The sequence below is a fragment of the Cebus imitator genome, unplaced genomic scaffold, assembly GCF_001604975.1.
Source record: "Cebus imitator isolate Cc_AM_T3 unplaced genomic scaffold, Cebus_imitator-1.0 Scaffold61, whole genome shotgun sequence".
NCBI classification, from domain to species: Eukaryota; Metazoa; Chordata; class Mammalia; order Primates; family Cebidae; genus Cebus; species Cebus imitator.
The window spans coordinates 7,738,117-7,757,513 of NW_016107376.1; the positions used below are offsets into that span (position 1 = coordinate 7,738,117).

Consider the following 19,397-nt stretch of genomic DNA (forward strand, 5'->3'; position numbering starts at 1 on the left):
GCCCAGCTGATTTTTTGTATTTTTAGTAGAGACGGGGTTTCACCATGTTGACCAGGATGGTCTCGATCTCTTGACCTTGTGATCCACCCGCCTCGGCCTCCCAAAGTGCTGGGACTACAGTCTTGAGCCACCGCGCCCGGCCGGTTTTCACTTTCTAAAGAACAATCTAGCCTCCTAAATGACAAGGTAGATAGAATAGGTCTTGTTTGCAAAATAAATTCAAGACCTACTTACCTACTAAAAGAATTAAAAAAAAAATCAAGAAGTATAACAGTGGTTTTTTTTGTTTGTTTGTTTGTTTGTTTCTTTTTTTGAGACAGGGTCTTGCTGTGTTGCTCAGGCTGGTCTTGAACTCCTGGGCTCAAGTGATCCTCCTGCCTTGGCCTCCCAGAGTACTGAGATTACAGGCATGAGCTACTATGCCCACGCAAGAAGTATACCAGCTTTGATGTGCAGAAGCCCAGCTGTGCAGATGGATGATACGATGTTGATCTGTGTTCCCACCAAATCTCACGCGGAATTGTAATCCCTAATGTTAGAGGCAGGGCCTGCTAGGAGGTGATTGGATCATGGGGGTGGGTTTCTCATAAATGTTTTAGCACCATCCCCTTGGTGCTGTCCTTGTGATCATGAGTGAGTTCTCATGAGATCTGGTCATTTAAAAGTATGTGGCACCACTTTCCAATCCTCCCTTGCTCCTGCTGTCACCATGTAACACGCCTGCTCCCCGCTTGCCTTCTGCCATGATTGGAAGCTTCCTGAGGCCTCCCCAGAAAAAGAAGATGCCACGCTTCCTGTACAGCCTGCAGAACTGTGAGCCTAATAAACCTCTTTTCTTAGAAATTACCCAGTCTTAGGTATTTTTTTTTTTTTTTTTTGAGATAGAGTGTCACTCTGTCGCCCAGGCTGAAGTGCAGTGACGTGATCTCAGTTCATAGCAACCTCCACCTGATGGGTTCAAGAGATTCTCCTGCCTCAGCCTCCGGAGTAGTTAAGATTATAGGCACCCAACACCGCACCTGGCTAAATTTTGTACTTTTAGTAGAGAGGGATTTTACCACATGGGCTAGGCTGGTCTCAAACTCCTGACCTCAGGTGATCCACCTGCCTCGGCCTCCCAAAGTGCTGGGATTACAGGCATGATCCACTGCACCGGCATCAGGTTATTTCTTTACAGCAATGTGAGAACAAACTAATACAATGGGCTTGGAATGAGCGTTATTGGGTGTATCCAGTCCCATACTGTAAAACAAGTCTGCTCGTCCTCTGGCTTGACCAAGGCTTAGATAAGACATGCTGAGGTAGTGGGATGGAGAGACAAAAGGTAAGGGCTTTTACTTTTTTGAATATAACCACTTTTTTTTTTGAAACAAAGTCTCACGCTGTTTTCAGGATGAGTGCAGTGGTGTGATCTTGGCTCACTGCAACCTCTGCCTCTGAGGTTCAAGCAACTCTCCTGCCTCAGCCTCCTGAGTAGCTGGGACTACAGTTGCATACCACCAGGCCCAGCTAATTTGTATATTTCTAATTTGTATATTTCTAGTACAGATGGGATTTCACCATGTTGGCCAAAATGGTATCCATCTCCTTACCTTGTGATACACCCCCCTTGGCCTCCCAAAGTGCTGGGATTACAGGCATGAGCCACCATGCCCGGCTGAGTATAACCACTTTTTAAAAAATGATTTTAATATGTTGATGACCAAAATGTTGTTATGCAACACATCAAGGAAAGAAATGAAACACGTAGGCCGAGCATGGTGGCTCACATCTGTAATCCCAGCATTTTGGGAGGCCAAGGTGGGCAAATCACCTGAGGTCAGGAGTTCGACACCAGCCTGGCCAACATGGTGAAACCCAGTCTCTACAAAAATATAAAAAATTAGCCAGTCATGATGGCAGTGCCTGTAATCCCAGCTACTGGGGAGGCTGAGGCAGTAGAATCGATTGAACTTGGGAGGTAGAGGTTGCAGGGGGCTGAGATCATGGCATTGCACTCCTGCCTGAGTGACAAAGCAAGACTCTGTCTCAGAAAAAAAGAAAGAGGCCGGGCGCGGTGGCTCAAGCCTGTAATCCCAGCACTTTGGGAGGCCGAGGCGGGTGGATCACGAGGTCAAGAGATCGAGACCATCCTGGTCAACATGGTGAAACCCCATCTCTACTAAAAATACAAAAAATTAGCTGGGCATGGTGGCGCGTGCCTGTAATCCCAGCTACTCAGGAGGCTGAGGCAGGAGAATTGCCTGAACCCAGGAGGCGGAGGTTGCAGTGAGCCGAGATCGCGCCATTGCACTCCAGCCTGGGTAACATGAGTGAAACTCCGTCTCAAAAAAAAAAAAAAAAAAAAAAAAAAAAAAAAAAAAAAGAAAGAAAGAAAGAAAGAAACATGTGCATATATATATATATGGCCCCATAAATACTCAACATTTTCTTCTGCAGGAACAGCCTAAAACTAGATTTTATATTTTGGTTTATCTTTAAAGAATTGAACTGGCAATAGGGAATAAACCCATTTGTTGATGCTCCAAGAAAAACATGCACACAAAACACTCCCGGAGAAAAAGTGTGATTACCTTGCAGGCCAGCTGCTTTTCAAACCTTGGAGAAACAAAAGACCATGGACCCATGTTCTGAGGCTCCTCCTGACTCCAGATATGATCTATGAGAGAAGAAATTCATTTCAGCACCTCAGGTAGACACATGCAGACCGTCCCCAATTTACTATGATTCCACCTATGATGGATTTTTCAACTTCAAGATGCTATGAAAGCAATTCACGTTCACTAGAAACTGTACTTCAGGTACCCATACAACAATTCTGTTTTTCACTTTCAGTACAATAAATCTGATAAATTATTTGAGATATCTAACACTTCACTATGAAATGTAATAAATTTTGTGTTAAATTATTATGCCTAACTGGAAGCTAATGTGAGTGTTCTGAGCATGTTTAAGGCAGGCTAGGCTAAACTGTGATTGGTAGGTTAGGTGTAGTCAATGCATTCTTTTTTTAATTTTAAGTTCAGGGATACATGTGCAGGATGTGCAGGTCTGTTACCTAGGTAAACATGTGCCATGGTGGTCTGCTGCAAATATCACCCCATCACCTAGGCATCAAGCCCAGCATCCATTCACTATTGTTCCCGATGCTCTCCTTCCTCCCCGGCGACCCTCGGACAGGCCCCACTGTGTGACGTTCCCCTCCTTGTGTCCATGTGTTCTCATCATTCAGCTCCCACTTATAAGTGAGAACATGCAGTATTTGATTTTCTGATCCTGCGTTAGTTTGTGAAGGATAATGGCCTCCAACTCCATCCTTGTCCCTGTAAAAGACATGATCTCATTCCTTTTATGGCTGCATAGTATTCCCTAGTGTATATGTACCACATTTTCTTTTTTCTTTTTTTTTTTTTTGAGACAGAGTCTGGCTCTGTCACCCGGGCTGGAGTGGAGTGGCACAGTCTCGGCTTGCTGCAACATCCGTCTCCCAGGTTCAAGCAATTCTCCTGCCTCAGCCTCCAAAGCAGCTGGAACTACAGGTGCACACCACCATGCTTGGCTAATATTTGTACTTTTAGTAGACATGGGGTTTCACCACATTGGTGAGCCTGGTCTCAAACTCCCGACCTCAGGTGATCCACCTGCCTTAGCCTCCCAAAGTGCTGCGATTACAGGTGTGAGCCACTGCACCTGGTCTGTATTTTCAACTTAACAGTATTTTCAACTTACGATGCATTTATTGGGATGTAGCCTCATCATTAAGCTGAGGAGCATCTGTCCACCAAGAAAGGAAGGGAAATATATAGAGATAAACTTAGAGAGATTTCTCTCTATATAGTCAAACTCACTTAAATATATCCTTTTCCAACATGGCAGAGCATTGCTTGTCTCTTTTTTTCCTGGCATATACAGTTATGTATCCACCACCTCAAACACGACAGAGAGCAGTTCTGTCTACCCCACCGCCAGAATTTCCTCAGCCTGACCTTTCATAGTCAACTCCAGCTCCCATCCCCACCACTGAACATCACTGACCTTTTCTCTATCCCTACAGTTTTTTCTTTTCCATAATGTCATATCGGTGAAGTCATGCAGTCTGCAGGGTCTGGCTCCTGGAGCTGTAAGATGCATTTATGAATGACTCATGCTGTTGTGCACAGCAATGGTTCCTTTCTATTGCTGAGTAGCACATTATATGGATGTGCTACTAAATGTTTATTCATTCACTGGTTGAAGGACATTTTGGCTGTTTCTGGTTTGGGCCAATTGTGAATAAAGCTGCTATAAACACTTACCAACAGATTTTTCTGTAAACCTCTTTAATATTATTTTTTGAGACAAGGTCTCATTTTGTCACCCAGGCTGGAGTGCAGTGGCATAATCACAGCTCACTGCAGCCTCAACCTCCTGGGCTCAAGTGATCCTCCCACCACAACCTCCCAAATAGCTGGGACTACCGGTGCATGCCAGCACATGTGGCTAATTTTTCCTTTTGTGTGTGTGTGTGTGTGTGTGTAGAAAAGAGTTTTTGCCACATGGCCCAGGCTGGTCTTGAACTCCTGAGCTCAAGTGATCCACCTGCCTCAGCCTCCCAAAGTGCTGGCACAGGCATGAGCCACTGCGCCTGGGCTATTTTTCTTTTGTAATTAAAAAAATGTCTTTGAGAGAATGGGTCTCACTCTGTCACCCAGGCTGGAGTGCAATGGTATGATCATGGCTCACTGCAGTCTTTAACTGCTGGGCTCAAGCAATCTTCCCACCTCAACCTTGTGAGTGGGCTAGCGCTACAGGCACGTGCTACCACGCCTAGCCAATTTCTTTTATTTTTTGTGGAGACAGGGTCTTGCTATGTTGCTCCAGCTGATCTCCAACTCCTAGCCTCAAGTGAAACTTCTGCCTGGACCTCCCAAAGTGCCAGGACTACAAACGTAAGTCACTGTGCCTGGCCTGTGAATGTGTTTTTATTCATCTTGCATAAATACCTATGAGTGAGATTGCTGGGCCATATGGTAACTCAGGGTTTAACTTTCTAAGAAGCTTAAGGTTTTTCCAAGGTGGCTGCACCGGCTTGCATCCACCAGGAGCAAATGAAGGTTCCAGTGGCTCTGCTCCTCATCAACACTGAATAGCAGGAGTCTGTTGTTTTGCTTTAGTTTTAACCATTCTACTAGGTGAGTGGCCATTGTTCATTTTTGACTAATTTTCATTCCTCTTAACATGAGTGATACTGAGCATCTTTACAAGTTCTTATTTGCCATCCAGTTCTTTGGAGAAGTGCCTACTCAAAGCTTTTGCACGTTCTGAAAAATTGGATTATTTATTTTCTTTGGGTTTTTTTGTTTGTAGTTTTGCTTTTTTGAAAGGGACTCTGACTCTGTCGCCCAAGCTGGAGTGCAATGGCACAATCACAGCTCGCTGCAAGCTCCACCTCCTTGGTTCAAGCGACTCTCCTGCCTCAGCCTCCCGAGTAGCTGGGATTACAGGCGTCCGCCACCATGCCCGGCTAATTTTTATATTTTTAGTAGAGACGGGGCTTTTCCATGTTGGCCAGGCTGGTCTCGAACTCCTGACCTTAAATGATCTGCCTGCCTTGGCCTCCCAAAGTGCTGGGATTACAGGCATGAGCCGCTGTGCTGGGCCTTTTTTTTGTTTTTGTTTTTATTTTTTTTAAACAGGGTCTTACTCTGTAGCCCAGGCTGGACAGCAGCGGCAAATCTGGGCTTGCTGAAGTCTCAGCCTCTCAGGCTCAAGCGATCCTCCCACCTCAGCCCCACAAGTAGCTGGGACTACAGGTACACACTACCACACCCAGCTAATTTTTATACTCTTAGTAGAGATGCGGTTTTGCCATGTTGGCCAGGCTGGTCTCGAACTCCTGACCTCAAGTAAGCCACCTGCCTCAGCCTGCCAAAGTGATGGGATTACAGGTGTGAGCCACTGCACCTGTCTGAGATTCAATTTTCTAATAACCTCCACCACCTCTTTTCATTTAAAAGAGTTGGCCAGGAGTGGTAGCTCACGCCTGTAATCCCAGCACTTTGAGAGGTCAAGGCAGGTGGATCATGAGGCCAGGAGTTCAAGACCAGGCTAACCAAAATGGTGAAACCTCCATCTCTACTAAAAATACAAAAATTAGCTGGGTGTGGTGACACACGCCTATAATCCCAGCTACTTAGGGGGCTGAGGCAGGAGAATCGCTTGAACCCAAGAGGCGGAGGCAGTGAGCCGAGATCTCACCACTGAACTCCAGCCCAGCGACACAGCGAGACTCCATCTCAAAAAAAAAAAAAAAAAAAGAGTGGAAATGGATTTCGGATATCTGAACATCAAAGACCCCGAACAAGAGCATACCTTTAACATGTTTGTATTTGCTCATCTCTTGCTGTAAAGAATCCAATGGGAAGGGGCAGAGCTCCTCTACTCGGATGATGGCAAAGTCATGCTTCTTGGCCCCCAGAGATTCTCTTTGCTTCATCAGGGAGTAGAAATGTTTGCCAGAGCAGAACACAAGGGTCTTAACCCTGTTGGACAGAAAAGGAACAGCAGGGTGGGGGAGAAATTTTTCAAGGTAAGAATTGTGTCAGAATAAAGGGGAGACAGCACAGATTTAAAGGTCTGGCAAACAAGGCAGTGGGGAGCTCTGCAGCTGGGTTCAGTCACTGGCTATTCCTGGAGATCCTTCTTCAGCAACGTATGCCTCCAAAGTCCACTCTCCCACCCACACTTAACTCCCACTCCACTGACTTAAAGGACTTACTTATATTAGGATAGAGTAGGCTGGGCGTGGTGGCTCATGCCTGTAATCCCAGCACTTTGGGAGGCTGAGGCGGGCAGATCACCTGAGGTCAGGAGTTCGAGACCAGCCTGGCCAACCTGGTGACACCCCATCTCTACTAAAAATACAAAAATTAGCAGGGCATGGTGGCAGGTGCCTGTAATCCCAGCTACTCAGGAGGCTGAGGTATGAAAATTGCTTGAACCCAGGAGGCAGAGGTTGCAGTGAGCCAAGATCGCACCAGTGCACTCCAGCCTGGGCGAAAGAACCAGACTCAGTCTCAAAAATAAATAAATTAAATAAAAATACGATAGAGGAGATCTGTGCCACTTGAGATCTCTTAATGTGAACTACTTTTCCCGCTAATTAAAATTCTACCACAGAGTATGAAACAGATATACATATCTTACTTTTTTGGATCTACAGATGAATCCCCAATGACCGGGTTAAATGTTGTTCCTGGTGCCATTTCTTGAAGAGCTGACACAGCTGCCTATGAGGGAGAAGAGGCCACACATCCAGCAAGCAACAGATAGAAGTGACACTGTCACTTACGAGGGTCGCTACCAAATATAAGTGTCAAAGTTCTAGCCTAGCACTGCAAGGAAGCACATATACTAACAGAGACAGCACCTTGCCAAAAAATATCAGTTCTGTACACTTCAGAGTAAAACTATGTTTCCGAGGTTGCATAAAATAGCCTTTTGGAATCTCAACACTTTGGGAGGCCAAAGCAAGAGAATCGATTGAGGCCAGGAATTCAAGACCAGCCTGGGCAACATAGTGAGACTCCCTTCAAAACCCCTACTCCACCCTCCCCATTGCTGCCCTGTCTCTATTTAAAAAACAAACAAACAAACAAACAGGCCAGGTGTGGTGGCTCACACCTGTAATTCCAGCACTTTGGAAGGCTGAGGTGGGCAGATCACCTGAGATCAGGTGTTTGAGACCAGCCTGGCCTACATGGTGAAACCATGTCTCTACAAAAATACAAAAATTAGATGGACATAATGGTGAGTGTCTGTAATTCCAGCTACTGGGGAGGCTGAGCTGGAAGAATTGCTTGAACTGGGAAAGCAAAGGTTGCAGTGAGCCAAGATCGTGCCATTGCACTCCAACCCAGGCTACAGAGCAAGATTCCATCTCAAAACAAAACAAAACAAAACTGGCCAGTTGCAGTACTCTAGCTTGTGATTCTAGCACGTTGGGAGGCTGAAGCAGGTGGATCACTTGCGCTCACAAGTTTGAGACCAGCTTGGGCAAGATGGTGAAACCCTATCTCTACAAAAATATATGAAAATTAGCTGGGTGTGGTGGCACGTGCTTGTAGTCGCAGCTACTCAGGAGGCTGTGGTGGGAGGATGGCTTAATCACGGGAGATGGAGGTTGCAGTGAGCCATGATCACACCACTGCACTCCAGCCTGGGAAACAGAGCCTGACCTTGTCTCAAAAGAATAGAAAAAGGCTGGGCGTGGTAGCTCACACCAGTAATCCCAGCAGTTTGGGAGGCCAAGATGGGAGGATTGCCTGAGGTCAGGAGCTCGAGACCAGTCTGGCCAAAATGATGAAACCCTGTCTCTATTAAAAATGTGAAAATTAGCCGGCCGTGGTGGTGTGTGCCTGTAATCCCAGCCACTCAGGAGGCTGGGACAGGAGAATTGCTTAAACCCAGGAGGTGGAGGTTACAATAAGCCAAGATTGTCCCATTGAACTACAGCCTGGGACATAAGAAACTCTGTCTCAAGAAAAAGAAAAAGTTGAAAAGATTGCCTTTTGCACTTGTTTTGGCAGCATATATACTAAAATTAGACCACAGAGGAGGTGAGGATGGCTGCAGAAGGATGACAATAAAAACTTAAAAATATATTTTTAAAAAGATGATTACCTTTTGCCTGGTGCCACAATATAATTTTAAGAATCAGGTGGCTCATGTCATAATCCCAGCAGTTTGGGAGCCAAGGCGGGCTGGGACCAGGAGTTTGAAACCTCGTCTCTATTAAAAATACAAAAATTAGCCAGGCGCGGTGGCACACTCTTGTAATCGCAGCTACTCAGGAGGCTGAGGCAGGAGAATTACTTGAACCCAGGAAATGGAGGGTGCAGTAAGCCGAGATCATGCCATCGTACTCCAGCCTGGGTGATAGAGCAAAACTCTGTCTCAAAAAAAGAAAAAAAAAAATACTGGGTGTGGTGGTGTGCACCTGTAGTCCCAACTACTCCACAGGCTGAGGCCTCGCTTAAACCCAGAAGGCAGAGGTTACGGTGAGCCAAGATTATGCTGCTGCATGCTAGCCTAGGCGACAAACTGAGACTCTGTCTCAAAAACAAACAAACAAAAAAAAGCCCCATCAGAAAACTGGTGCTAAAGGCATTGCATTAACTCTTCCTAAATGTTCAGTGATGCTTCCAGGCTAATGAGGTCACCTCGAAATATATAAGGTTGTTTGGGAAACATTGGGTAAGAAAGAACCAGTAGACCACTACAAGTAAACCATAAATGAACAGCTGCTCTTGGTGAGACTACTTGAAATCCATTTCCTGCTATTGACTAGATACTGACTGCCAGGGCCCAGCTAGGGTAAGTCAAGTGAGGTACCTAGTGCAAAAAGTTTAAGGAGGCACTGATTTTAGGACTGTTAAAGTATCGCCCCCAAGAATGAGTACCTCCCTATTCCCCTCTGAATGCTAAAAACTGCTTAAAACAAGGCCAGACATGGTCGCTCATACCTATAATCCCAGCACTTTGGGAGGCCGAGGCAGCTTGATTACTTGAGGCCAGGAGTTCGAAACCAGCCTGGCTATCATGGCGAAACCCCATCTCTACTAAAAATACAAAAATTAGCTGAGCATGGTGGTGTGCTCCTGCATGTAATCCCAGCTACTTGGGAGGCTGAGGCAAGAGAATCCCTTAAACCCAGGAGTCAGAGGTTGCAGTGAGCTCAGATTGCACCAATGCACTCCAGCCTGGCTGACAGAGCAAGGCTGTGTCTCACAAAAAAAAAAAAAAAAAAAAAAAAAAGGGGGCCAGGTGCAGTGGCTTACACCTGTAATCCCAGCATTTGGGGAGGCTGAAGTGGGTGGATCACCTGAGGTCTAGAGTTCGAGACCAATGTTACCAACATGGAGAAACTCCGTCTCAATTAAAAATATAAAAATTGGCCAGGTGTGGTGGCATGCGCCTGTAGTCCCAGCTACTCGGGAGGCTGAGGCAGGAGAATTGCTTGAACTGGGGAGGTGGAAGTTACGGTGAGCCGAGATCGCACCACTGCACTCCAGCCTGGGCAACAAGAGTGAGAATTTGTCTCAAAAAAAAATAAAAAAGAAAGCAAAGTCAGTTGAAACTAAAAAGGTGTTCCTGTAATTCAAATATAATAGATTTTGGAAAATAGAAAAAAAAAGGAGTGCAAACAATGAGAAAAGGAGGAAGACTTATTCGTCAGTTTCTTCTACTTACAGGGAGTCTGAGTAACATCTTAGGAGAAGCAACAATGAGTGGCTTTCTGAAGTTCCGGACCATCTGCCTTCTCAGCAAGTGGAAGTACTGTGCAGGGGTTGTTGGGTGAACCACAAACATGTTCACCGTGTCTCCGTCCACCCCCTCTTCCACACTGTCACACATCTGGGAGAGAAATGGCAGGAAGGAAGAATGTTCAGGTCATCTATTTCAGTCGCAGTGACAATGGGACAGCCAAAGAGAAACACGGGTGCTCTCGATTACAGCACAAAAGCAATTTCCCAACATCACAGAAATATAACAGCAGGTAAATCTAGGAACTGTGAAGTATTATCCAAAGGAGAGTTCTGATGGCTTTCTCCATGGGCCCAATTCTGGGTCATCTAAGACAACTGTTCCCAAACATAGGTGATAGCAAGAATCATCTGGAAAGGACTTTAAAAAAAAAAATACATATTCTGATTACTGTAGGGCTAAAATAGGGGAAGGAAGCACTATCAGAATCTCACTTTCCTAATGAAATAATCAAAATCATTGTGCGTGTATATCTGTCTGTGTGGTTTTGTTGTTGTTGTTGTTGTTTTTGAGACAGTCTTGCTCTGTCGCCAGGCTAGAGTGCAGTGGCGCAATCTTGGCTCAATGCAACCTCCGCCTCCCGGATTCAAGTGAGTCTCCTGACTCAACCTCCCGAGTAGCTGGGACTACAGGTGTGCACCATCACGCCCAGCTAATTTTTGTATTTTTAGTAGACACGAGGTTTCACCATGTTGGCCAGGATGGCCTCAGTGTTTTGACTTTGTGATCCGCCTGCCTCAGCCTACCGAAGTGCTGGGATTAAAGGCATGTGCCACCACACCTGGTCGTGTGTGTGTGTGTGTGTGTGTGTGTGTGTGTGTGTGTGTGTGTGTGTGTTTTAAGACAAAAACAAAATCAAAAGCAGCTAATAGGTTGAAAAATTGAGGGCAAGGAAGTTAAAGCTCAGAAGATCCTCGTGGGACAGAAAGCCAAGGCATAACTCCTAACCCTACCCCAAAGGCAGTGGAAGGAAAGAGAGTTGACAAAATCTGGAGAATTCTTTTTGTTGTGTTATGGAGTCTCACTCTCTCGCCCAGGCTGGAGTGCAGTGGTGCAATCATAGCACACTGTAACCTCAAACCCTGGACTCAAGCAATCCTCCCACCCGAGCCTCCTGAGTAGCTAGGACTATAGGTGCCTGCTACCACACCTGACTAATTTTTAAATTTTTGTAGAGATAGGGTCTCATTTCAGTGCCCAGGCTGGTCTCAAACTCCTGGGTTCAAGTGATCCTCCTGTCTCAGCCTCCCAAAGTGCTGGGATTATAGGCATGAGCAACTGTGCCTGGCCTCAATCATGATCATCTTCCTTTTTTGTTTTTTTGAGATGGAGTCTTGCTCTGTCGCCCAGGCTTTAGTGCAGTGGTGTGATCTCGGCTCACTGCAACATCCACCTCCTGGGTTCAAGCAATTCTCTGCTTCGGCCTCCCGAGTGGCTGAGATTACAGGCACCCACCACCATGCCAGGCTAATTTTTTGTATTGTTGGTAAGAGACAGGGTTTCACCATCTTGGCCAGGCTGGTCTGGAACTCTTGACCTAGTGATCTGCCTTGGCCTCCCAAAGTGCTGGGATTATAGTCATGAGCCACTGCACTGGCAGATTTTCCTTTTGTATATTCCCTTGATTCCCCTGACCCTTCACTCCAACCCATAAACCTGGTTAATCCCCACTTTCTCCCTGTTCCATGTCTGCTGGGAACGTAGCTGGAGACAACACAGAACCACACCGATGGTCTCACTTTAAAATCCTGACCAAGAATCTCAAGTGGGCCCTTAACACTCTTAGACTCTTAAACTCTGTTTCCCTAATTCACTCATTCTCCTTCTTTCCCAGGTGACTAATTCACACCTTTAAACTCAGGACCTCCTGATCCATCACCAGTCTGAACTAATGACCTAAGAGCATGTCCTCACACACACTCTCACCTGCACCCATCTTCTCTGCCTTCCATCTATTGCCACCAACCATGCTCTGTCTAAAGCTAATTAATCCATCATGTACTAGAGCCCGCCCCATCTTACCCATGAGAGGAAATCACTCAGTTATTCTACCCTCACACCTGCATCACCATTCTCTTCTTCGCTGCTAGATCATGGCTATCACCAAACAGACAGGCCTTATTTCCTATCTTTAACACAAAACAAAGGCCAGGCACGGTGGCTCATACCTGTAATCCCAGCACTTTGGGAGGCCAAGGCGGGAGGATCACTTAAGGTCAGCGGTTCAAGACCAGCCTGGCCAACATGGTGAAACCCTGTCTCTACTAAAAATGTATCAAAACAGGGCATCATGGCATGCGCCTGTAATCCCAGCTACTCAGGAGGCTGGGGCAGGAGAACTGCTTGAACCTGGGAGGCAGAGGATCAGAGAGCCAAGATTGTGCCATTGCACTCCAGCCTGGGTGACAGAGCAAGGCACCATCTCAACACACACACACACACACCCCCACACACACACACACACCCCTCTTGAAACAAATTTCCCCACCAAATACTGTGCCATTTTCTTGTTCTATTTACAAAAATACTCCTCAAAAGAGTTAAGTTGACTTTCCTCCCTTTTTTTTTTTTTCTCTGAGACAGGGTTTGGCTCTCTTGCCCAGGATGGAATGCAGTGGTACAATCCCAGCTGACTGCAACCTCCACCTCCCAGGCTTAAGTGATCCTCCCAACGCAGCCTCCCAAGTAGCTGGGATTACAGGTGTGTACCACCACACCCAGCTAATTTTTAAATTTTTATTTTTAGCAGAGAAGGGGTCTCACCATGTTGCCCAGGCTGGTCTCAAACTCCTGAGGAAGTGATCCACCTGCCTCAGCCTCCCAAAGTGCTGGGATTACAGGTGTAAGCCACCATGCTCAGCCTACTTTCCTCCTTTGAATAAGTTCTAGAGATCTACCGTAGAGGATGGTGATTGTAGTTAATGTATTAAATACCGGAAAATTGCTAAGAGAATAGATTTTAAATGTTCTCATCACAAAAAATGGAGAGTATGTAAGGTGATAGGTCTGTTAATTAGCTAAATCCAATCACTTCACAAGGTATTCCTGTATCAAAACATCACATTTTATACCATTAATATACATAATTTTTCATTTGTGAATCAAAATTTTTAAAATAAATACACTTTCTTTTCTCTAGAATCAGGAATCAGGGGTGTCCAAACTTTAGGCTTCCCTGAGCCACATTGGAAGAATTGTCTTGGGTCACACATAAAATACATTAACACTCACAATGGCTAATAAGGTTAAAAAAAAAATTGCAGGCCTTTCGCGGTGGCTCACGCCAGTAATCCCAGCACGTTGGGAGGTCGAGGTGGGCAGATCACCTGAGGTCAGGAGTTCGAGACCAGCCTGGCCAACATGGAGAAACCCTATCTCTTTTAAAAAAAAAAAAAAAATCACAAATAATGTCTTAAGAAAGTTTACAAATTTATACTGGGCCACATTCAAAGCTGTTCTGAGCCACAGGCGGCCCATGGGCCACAGATTGGACAAGTTGCTCTAGATACTTCTTTTTCTCTGTTGCCCAGACTGGAGTGCAATAGCACAATCTCAGCTCACTGCAACCTCTACCTCCCAGGTTCAAGCAATTCTCCTGCCTCATCCTCCCAAGTAGCTGGGATTACAGGCACTCACCACCACACCCAGGGAATGTTTTGTATTTTTAGTAGAGATGGGGTTTCACCATGTTGGCCAGGCTGGTCTCGAACTCCTGACCTCAGGTGATCTACCAGCCTCGGCTTCCCAAAGTGCTGGGATTACAGGCATGAGCCACCACACCAGGCCTAAACACTCCTAAATATGTCCCAGACAGACTTTTGTCCCTCCCACTCCATGAAAACCACAGTCATCAACCATCAAATGGACACTTGATTTCTAAATCCAGTGGTTCATTCTTATGCCTCATCTATCTATTTATGTACTTTTATGTACACCTATCTATTTATGTACTCAACATAGTAGAGACAGGGTCTTACTATGTTGCCCAGGCTGGTCTTGAACTCCCAGGCTCAAGCGACCCTCCCATCTCAGCCTCTCAGAGTGATGGGATTACTTCACTCCTCATCTTAATTGACATTGACATTCCCTCTTCCTTGATATGTTTCCTTCACTTGATTTCTAAGATCTTCCTCCCACCTCACTGGCTGCTCCTTCTTCACCTCATTTATTCTTCTTCTCTGCATCCTCTGAGGTTGGACTGGCCCAGGGCTCAGAGCTCAGGCACATTCTCTCCTCCACTGTGCGCATTGCTTTGATGACTTCATCCAGACGCACGATTGCTAATGTCATCTAGTGGCTGATGACTCCAAAATTGCATCCACCACCTACTCATTTCCTCTATTTCTTCAAAAATTAGTATTTTGTATTTCACATGTCATTCTTTAGTTTATCTACTACTACTGTAATCTCTTTTTGAATAAAATTCTCCATGTCATTAGTAATGTAGTTCTGCTGTTCTATCTACCTATCTATTCAGCTATCAACTATTTATACATTTTAGCTGCACACATGCCAAAACCATTAGCGATATGAAGTACTTGGGGTGACATGTATTTATCTCTCCACTTATTTATTTATTTATTTGAGACAGAATCTTGCCGTTCTTGATGTGACATGTATTGATATCTCCATTTGTTTGTTTATTTATTTCAGACGGAGTATTGTTCTGTTGTCCAGGCTGGAGTGCAGGGGCATGATCTTGGCTCACTGCAACCTCCGCCTCTTGGGTTCAAGCGATTCTCCTGCCTCAGCCTCCCAAGTAGCTGGATTACAGGCATGAGCCACCACACCTGGCTAATTTTTGTATTTTTAGTAGACATGGGGTTTCACTGTGTTGGCCAGGCTGGTCTTGAACTCCTAACCTCAAATGACCTACTTGCCTTGGCCTCCCAAAGTGCTGGGATTACAGGTGTGAGCCTCTCCATTTATTTTGAAATGAATCAAAAAATAAGATTGATTGATGAATACCAGAATGACAGATGAATAGATATGTGACAACACAAGTATAATAAAAATTAATGGTGAATTCTAGGGAGTGGGCATTTGAGTATTCACAGTAAATTCTTTTCAATTGTTCCGCATATAAGGACAATGGCTATGTCTGGGAGGGTATTTACAATGTTTTCATAACCAGTCAGTGGTGGTGGCTCATGCCTGTACTTTCAGCACTTTGGGAGTCTGAGGCAGGCAGATCACTTGAGTCCGGGAGTTTCAGACCAGCCTGGCCAACATGGAAGAACATCAATCTCTACTAAACATACAAACATTAGACGGGCATGGTGGCATATGCCTGTGGTCCCAGCTACTTTGGAGGCTGAGGCAGGAGAATCTCATGAACCCGAGAGGCAGAGGTTGCAGTGAGCCAAGTTCACACCACTGCATGCCAGCCTGGGCAATAAAGCGAGACCTCATCTCAGAAGAAAAAAAAAAAAAAGCTCTTTAGGGGATTCTGATTATCAGCCTGGTATAAGAACTACTGATCCTGGCACAAGAGAACCACTTTAATTGCCACAAAACTGTGATACTATTGTATCTGAGGCATTATGTTTCCAAAGAATATTGACATTCCATCAAATCTGTTTCGCTCAAATACTAAGATATTGTACAGTTAGGTGGGCGTCAAGCTCTCTGCAGGAGGTAGGAAAGCACTAGGAAGCAGGAAAACGATTCTTTATTTTTAGTTGTTTTTTTTTTTTTTTTTNCACTCTTGTTGCCCAAGCTGGAGTGCAATGGCGAGATCTCGGCTCACTGAAACCTCCGCCTCCTGGGTTCAAGTAATTCTCCTGCCTCAGCCTCCCAAGTAGCTGGGATTACAGGCATGCACCACCACGCTCGATTAATTTTTTTGAATTATTAGTAGAGATGGGTTTTCTCCATGTTGGTCAGGCTGGTCTCAAACTCCTGACGTTAGGTGATCTGCCCACCTCGGCCTCCCAAAGTGCTGGGATTACAGAAGGGAGACACCGAGCCTGGTCAGGAAAACAATTATTTGACTCCAGAAGATACTCCCCTTACCTGCAGGAAACGCTCTATTCGACAGGATGAGTGATCTGGCCCTGCCCCGTCATAGCCATGCGGAAGAAGGATGACGATGCCACTTTGTAGGAGCCACTTAGCCTCTCCTGGAAAAGCACCGTGTGGGATGTAAGAGCTCTCGAAGCAGGACAGAGTGGCCTGATGTGGCTCGGCCAGGAAAATCAATGTTCGTTTTCTGCCTGACCCCCAAAAACCGCTTTTATTACATGGACTTTCTAGCATTGTTATGCTGTACTCAGGGAAATGTCCATTTTGTTGAATGAAAACCTATCAGGGGCTGGGTGCAGTGGCTCACGCCTGTAATCCCAGCACTTTGTGGGGCTGAGGCGGATGGATCATTTGAGGTCAGGAGTTTGAGACCCGGCTGGCCGACGTGGTGAAACCTCCTCTCTACTAAAAATACAAAAATAAGCCGGGTGTGGTGGCACATCTGTAGTTCCAGCTACTCAAGAGGCTGAGATGGGAAAATCGTTTGACCCCAGGAGGTAGAGGTTGCAGTGAGCTGAAATCATGCAAGCCCGGGCGACAGAGTGAGACTCTGCCTCAAAACAAACAAACAAACAAACAAACCATAACCTATAACAGCATAGGCCCTGGGCTTTTACAAGTGGAGGACAAACTCAAAGGGGAACACTCCTGGCTTCCTGGACAGCACATGCCACTCTGTCATCACCACAGGCACCGCTCTTAAAAGAACGGGTAGCTCCCAGCCAGGTGCAGTGGCTCTTTGGGAGCACTTTGGGAGCCTGAGGCAGGGGATCATGAGGTCAGGAGTTCAAGACCAGCCTGGCCAACATGGTGAAACCCCGTCTACTAAAAACACTAAAAATTAGTCAGGTGTGGTGGTGCATGCCTGTAATCCCAGCTACTCAGGAGGCTGAGGCAAGACAGTCACTTGAACCTGGGAGGCAGAGGTTGCAGTGAGCAGAGATCACACCATTGCACTCCAGCCTGGGGGACAGAGTGAGACTCTATCTCAAAAAAAAAAAAAAGAATGTATAGCTCCCACTTTTCTCACAGCCCAGCTGACAACACGGGCCACTGTCTCAAACAGAAGGCAGTGGACATAACAAACAGTCTCTGGACAAGTCCTAAGTCCAGGCTCCTCGGGGACTTCTCTTCCTCACAATGAAAACATTAGAGAAGCATAACTACAGCAAAGATGTCAGGCAGGTATTCAAAACCCGAGAGTGGGCACCCTGGAAAATGGGATTCAGGGTCTGGGGAAAGACTTGGATGTTTACTTTGATTACTTCGGATTTTTACAGTGAGCAGGTACTGGTTTGGAAGCTTTCAGACACTGGGGTGGGTTTTTAAGGCCCTTCTGACCCCTGGGCACAGGCACTGGGTGGCACCAATGCTCCTACTGACAGAGAGGTTGGGTGTTTGTCCCAGCAACACATTAACCTGCCAGTGGCCACACTCCCATCCTAACAGGGTGGCTCCAACTCCCTGGAGGTGCTGAGGCACACAGGAGTCTCACAGGTAGCAGCGGCCCCTTTTTATTCATTTGTCCCCATGAGGCTGGGGCCATGAGGGGACCCCCACCTGTACCCACCCCATACACAGACACCAACCTCCGGAGATGAATGTGTCAAAGATGATCTGGGCACCATTGAAGAAATCGCCAAACTGTGCCTCCCACAGGGGCAGTAACTGTGGACTCTCAATGCTCATCCCATATTCGAATCCCAGGACGGCCTCTTCTGACAGGGGGCTGTTGCTGACCTAATCCCAGGGAAGAGAAGGAAACGATGGCATGTGAGGGCAACGGCAGGGCACTGCGCTCCTGGGGACTTATCAAAGGAAGGTGGTGCAGAGAGGGAGCTTGATTTCACTCATCACCACATTCTTTGCTTTTGTGTTTTGGGATAGAGTTTCACTCTTGTTGCTCAGGCTGCAGTGCAGTGGCTCGATCTCAGCTTACCACAACCTCCACCTCCTCCCGAGTAGCTGGGATTACAGCCTCCCACCACCATGCCCGGCTAATTTTTGTATTTTTAATAGAGACAGGGTTTCTCCATGTTGACCAGGCTGGTCTCGAACTCCTGACCTCAGGTGATCCACCAGCCTTGGCCTCCCAAAGTACTGGGATTGCAGGTGTGAGCCACTGTGCCTGGCTCATCACCAGATTCTTTTGAGAAGAGATTTGCTGCTGAGTGTCAGCGATGCAGACGAGAAAAGTTGGGACAAAGAGAGGAAAAGAGGCTGGAGTATGAGTATTGCAGAGTTTCTTCGAGGATAAGCACATATACTTCTCAGCTAACCCTCCTCTGGAGCTAAGCGTACAACTGTGTCCTACAAGCTTTTCAAAAATCTGTGGCCGGGCATCGTGGCCTTCCAACAATCTGGGAGGCTGAGATCAGAGAATCACCTGAGTACAGGAGTTTGAGACCAACCTGTGCAACACAGCAAGACCCAATGGTAATTTTGGTGATTTTGTGTTTCTCTAAAAAAGCAGACAAAAATCAGCCGGGTGTGGTGGCACATGCGTGTAGTCCCAACTACTTGGGAGGCTGAGGTGGGAGTATCACTTGGGCCCAGGAGGTTGAAGCTGCAGTGAGCTGTAATCACACCACTGCACTCCAGCCTGTGTGACAGAGTGAATCCCACAGGGAAAAAAAATTGTCGTGAAACAAAGTGAGGAAAGTTAAAAAATAAAGCCCTACCTTTGGTTAAAATCAGTACTCTAACATTGTATTGGCATGGTAAATCAAAAGGATATGTTAAGATTTTAAAAAGCAGTATACAAAATTATATCTCTGAGAAGATTAAAAAGACATGACAATTAAATGCAATACATAATCCCAGCACTTGGGGAGGCTGAGGCGGGCGATCACCTGAGGTCAGGAGTTTGAGACCAGCCTGGCCAACATGGTGAAACCCCACCTCTACAAAAAATACAAAAATTAGCCGTGGTGCAGGCCTGTAGTCCCAGCTACATGGGAGGCTGAGGTGGGAGGACTGCTTGAACCTGGGAGGTGGAGGTTGCAGTGAGCCGAGATTGCGCCACCACACTCCAGCCTGGGCAACAGAGTGAGACTTTGTCTCTAAAA

At 46.2% G+C, this 19,397-nt stretch overlaps 1 protein-coding gene and 1 non-coding gene across 3 annotated transcripts in view; one reads left to right on the plus strand and one right to left on the minus strand.

The window, feature by feature from the left end:
- Positions 1-19,397, minus strand: part of DHTKD1 (dehydrogenase E1 and transketolase domain containing 1) — a 56,784-nt gene that overhangs the window by 3,580 nt on the left and 33,807 nt on the right. Inside the window, exons 11-16 of one of the 2 annotated variants that reach the window (XM_017529869.2) lie at positions 17,919-18,069; positions 16,321-16,427; positions 10,231-10,395; positions 7,186-7,268; positions 6,352-6,521; positions 2,574-2,659 (exon numbers count right to left, since the gene is read on the minus strand). In XM_017529869.2, coding sequence (XP_017385358.1) covers positions 2,574-2,659; positions 6,352-6,521; positions 7,186-7,268; positions 10,231-10,395; positions 16,321-16,427; positions 17,919-18,069 — 762 coding nt within the window. The remainder of the gene's footprint in view (positions 1-2,573; positions 2,660-6,351; positions 6,522-7,185; positions 7,269-10,230; positions 10,396-16,320; positions 16,428-17,918; positions 18,070-19,397) is intronic. The other variant, XM_017529871.2, reaches the window with a different exon arrangement.
- LOC119471445 lies at positions 109-246 on the plus strand. The gene has a single exon (XR_005200498.1).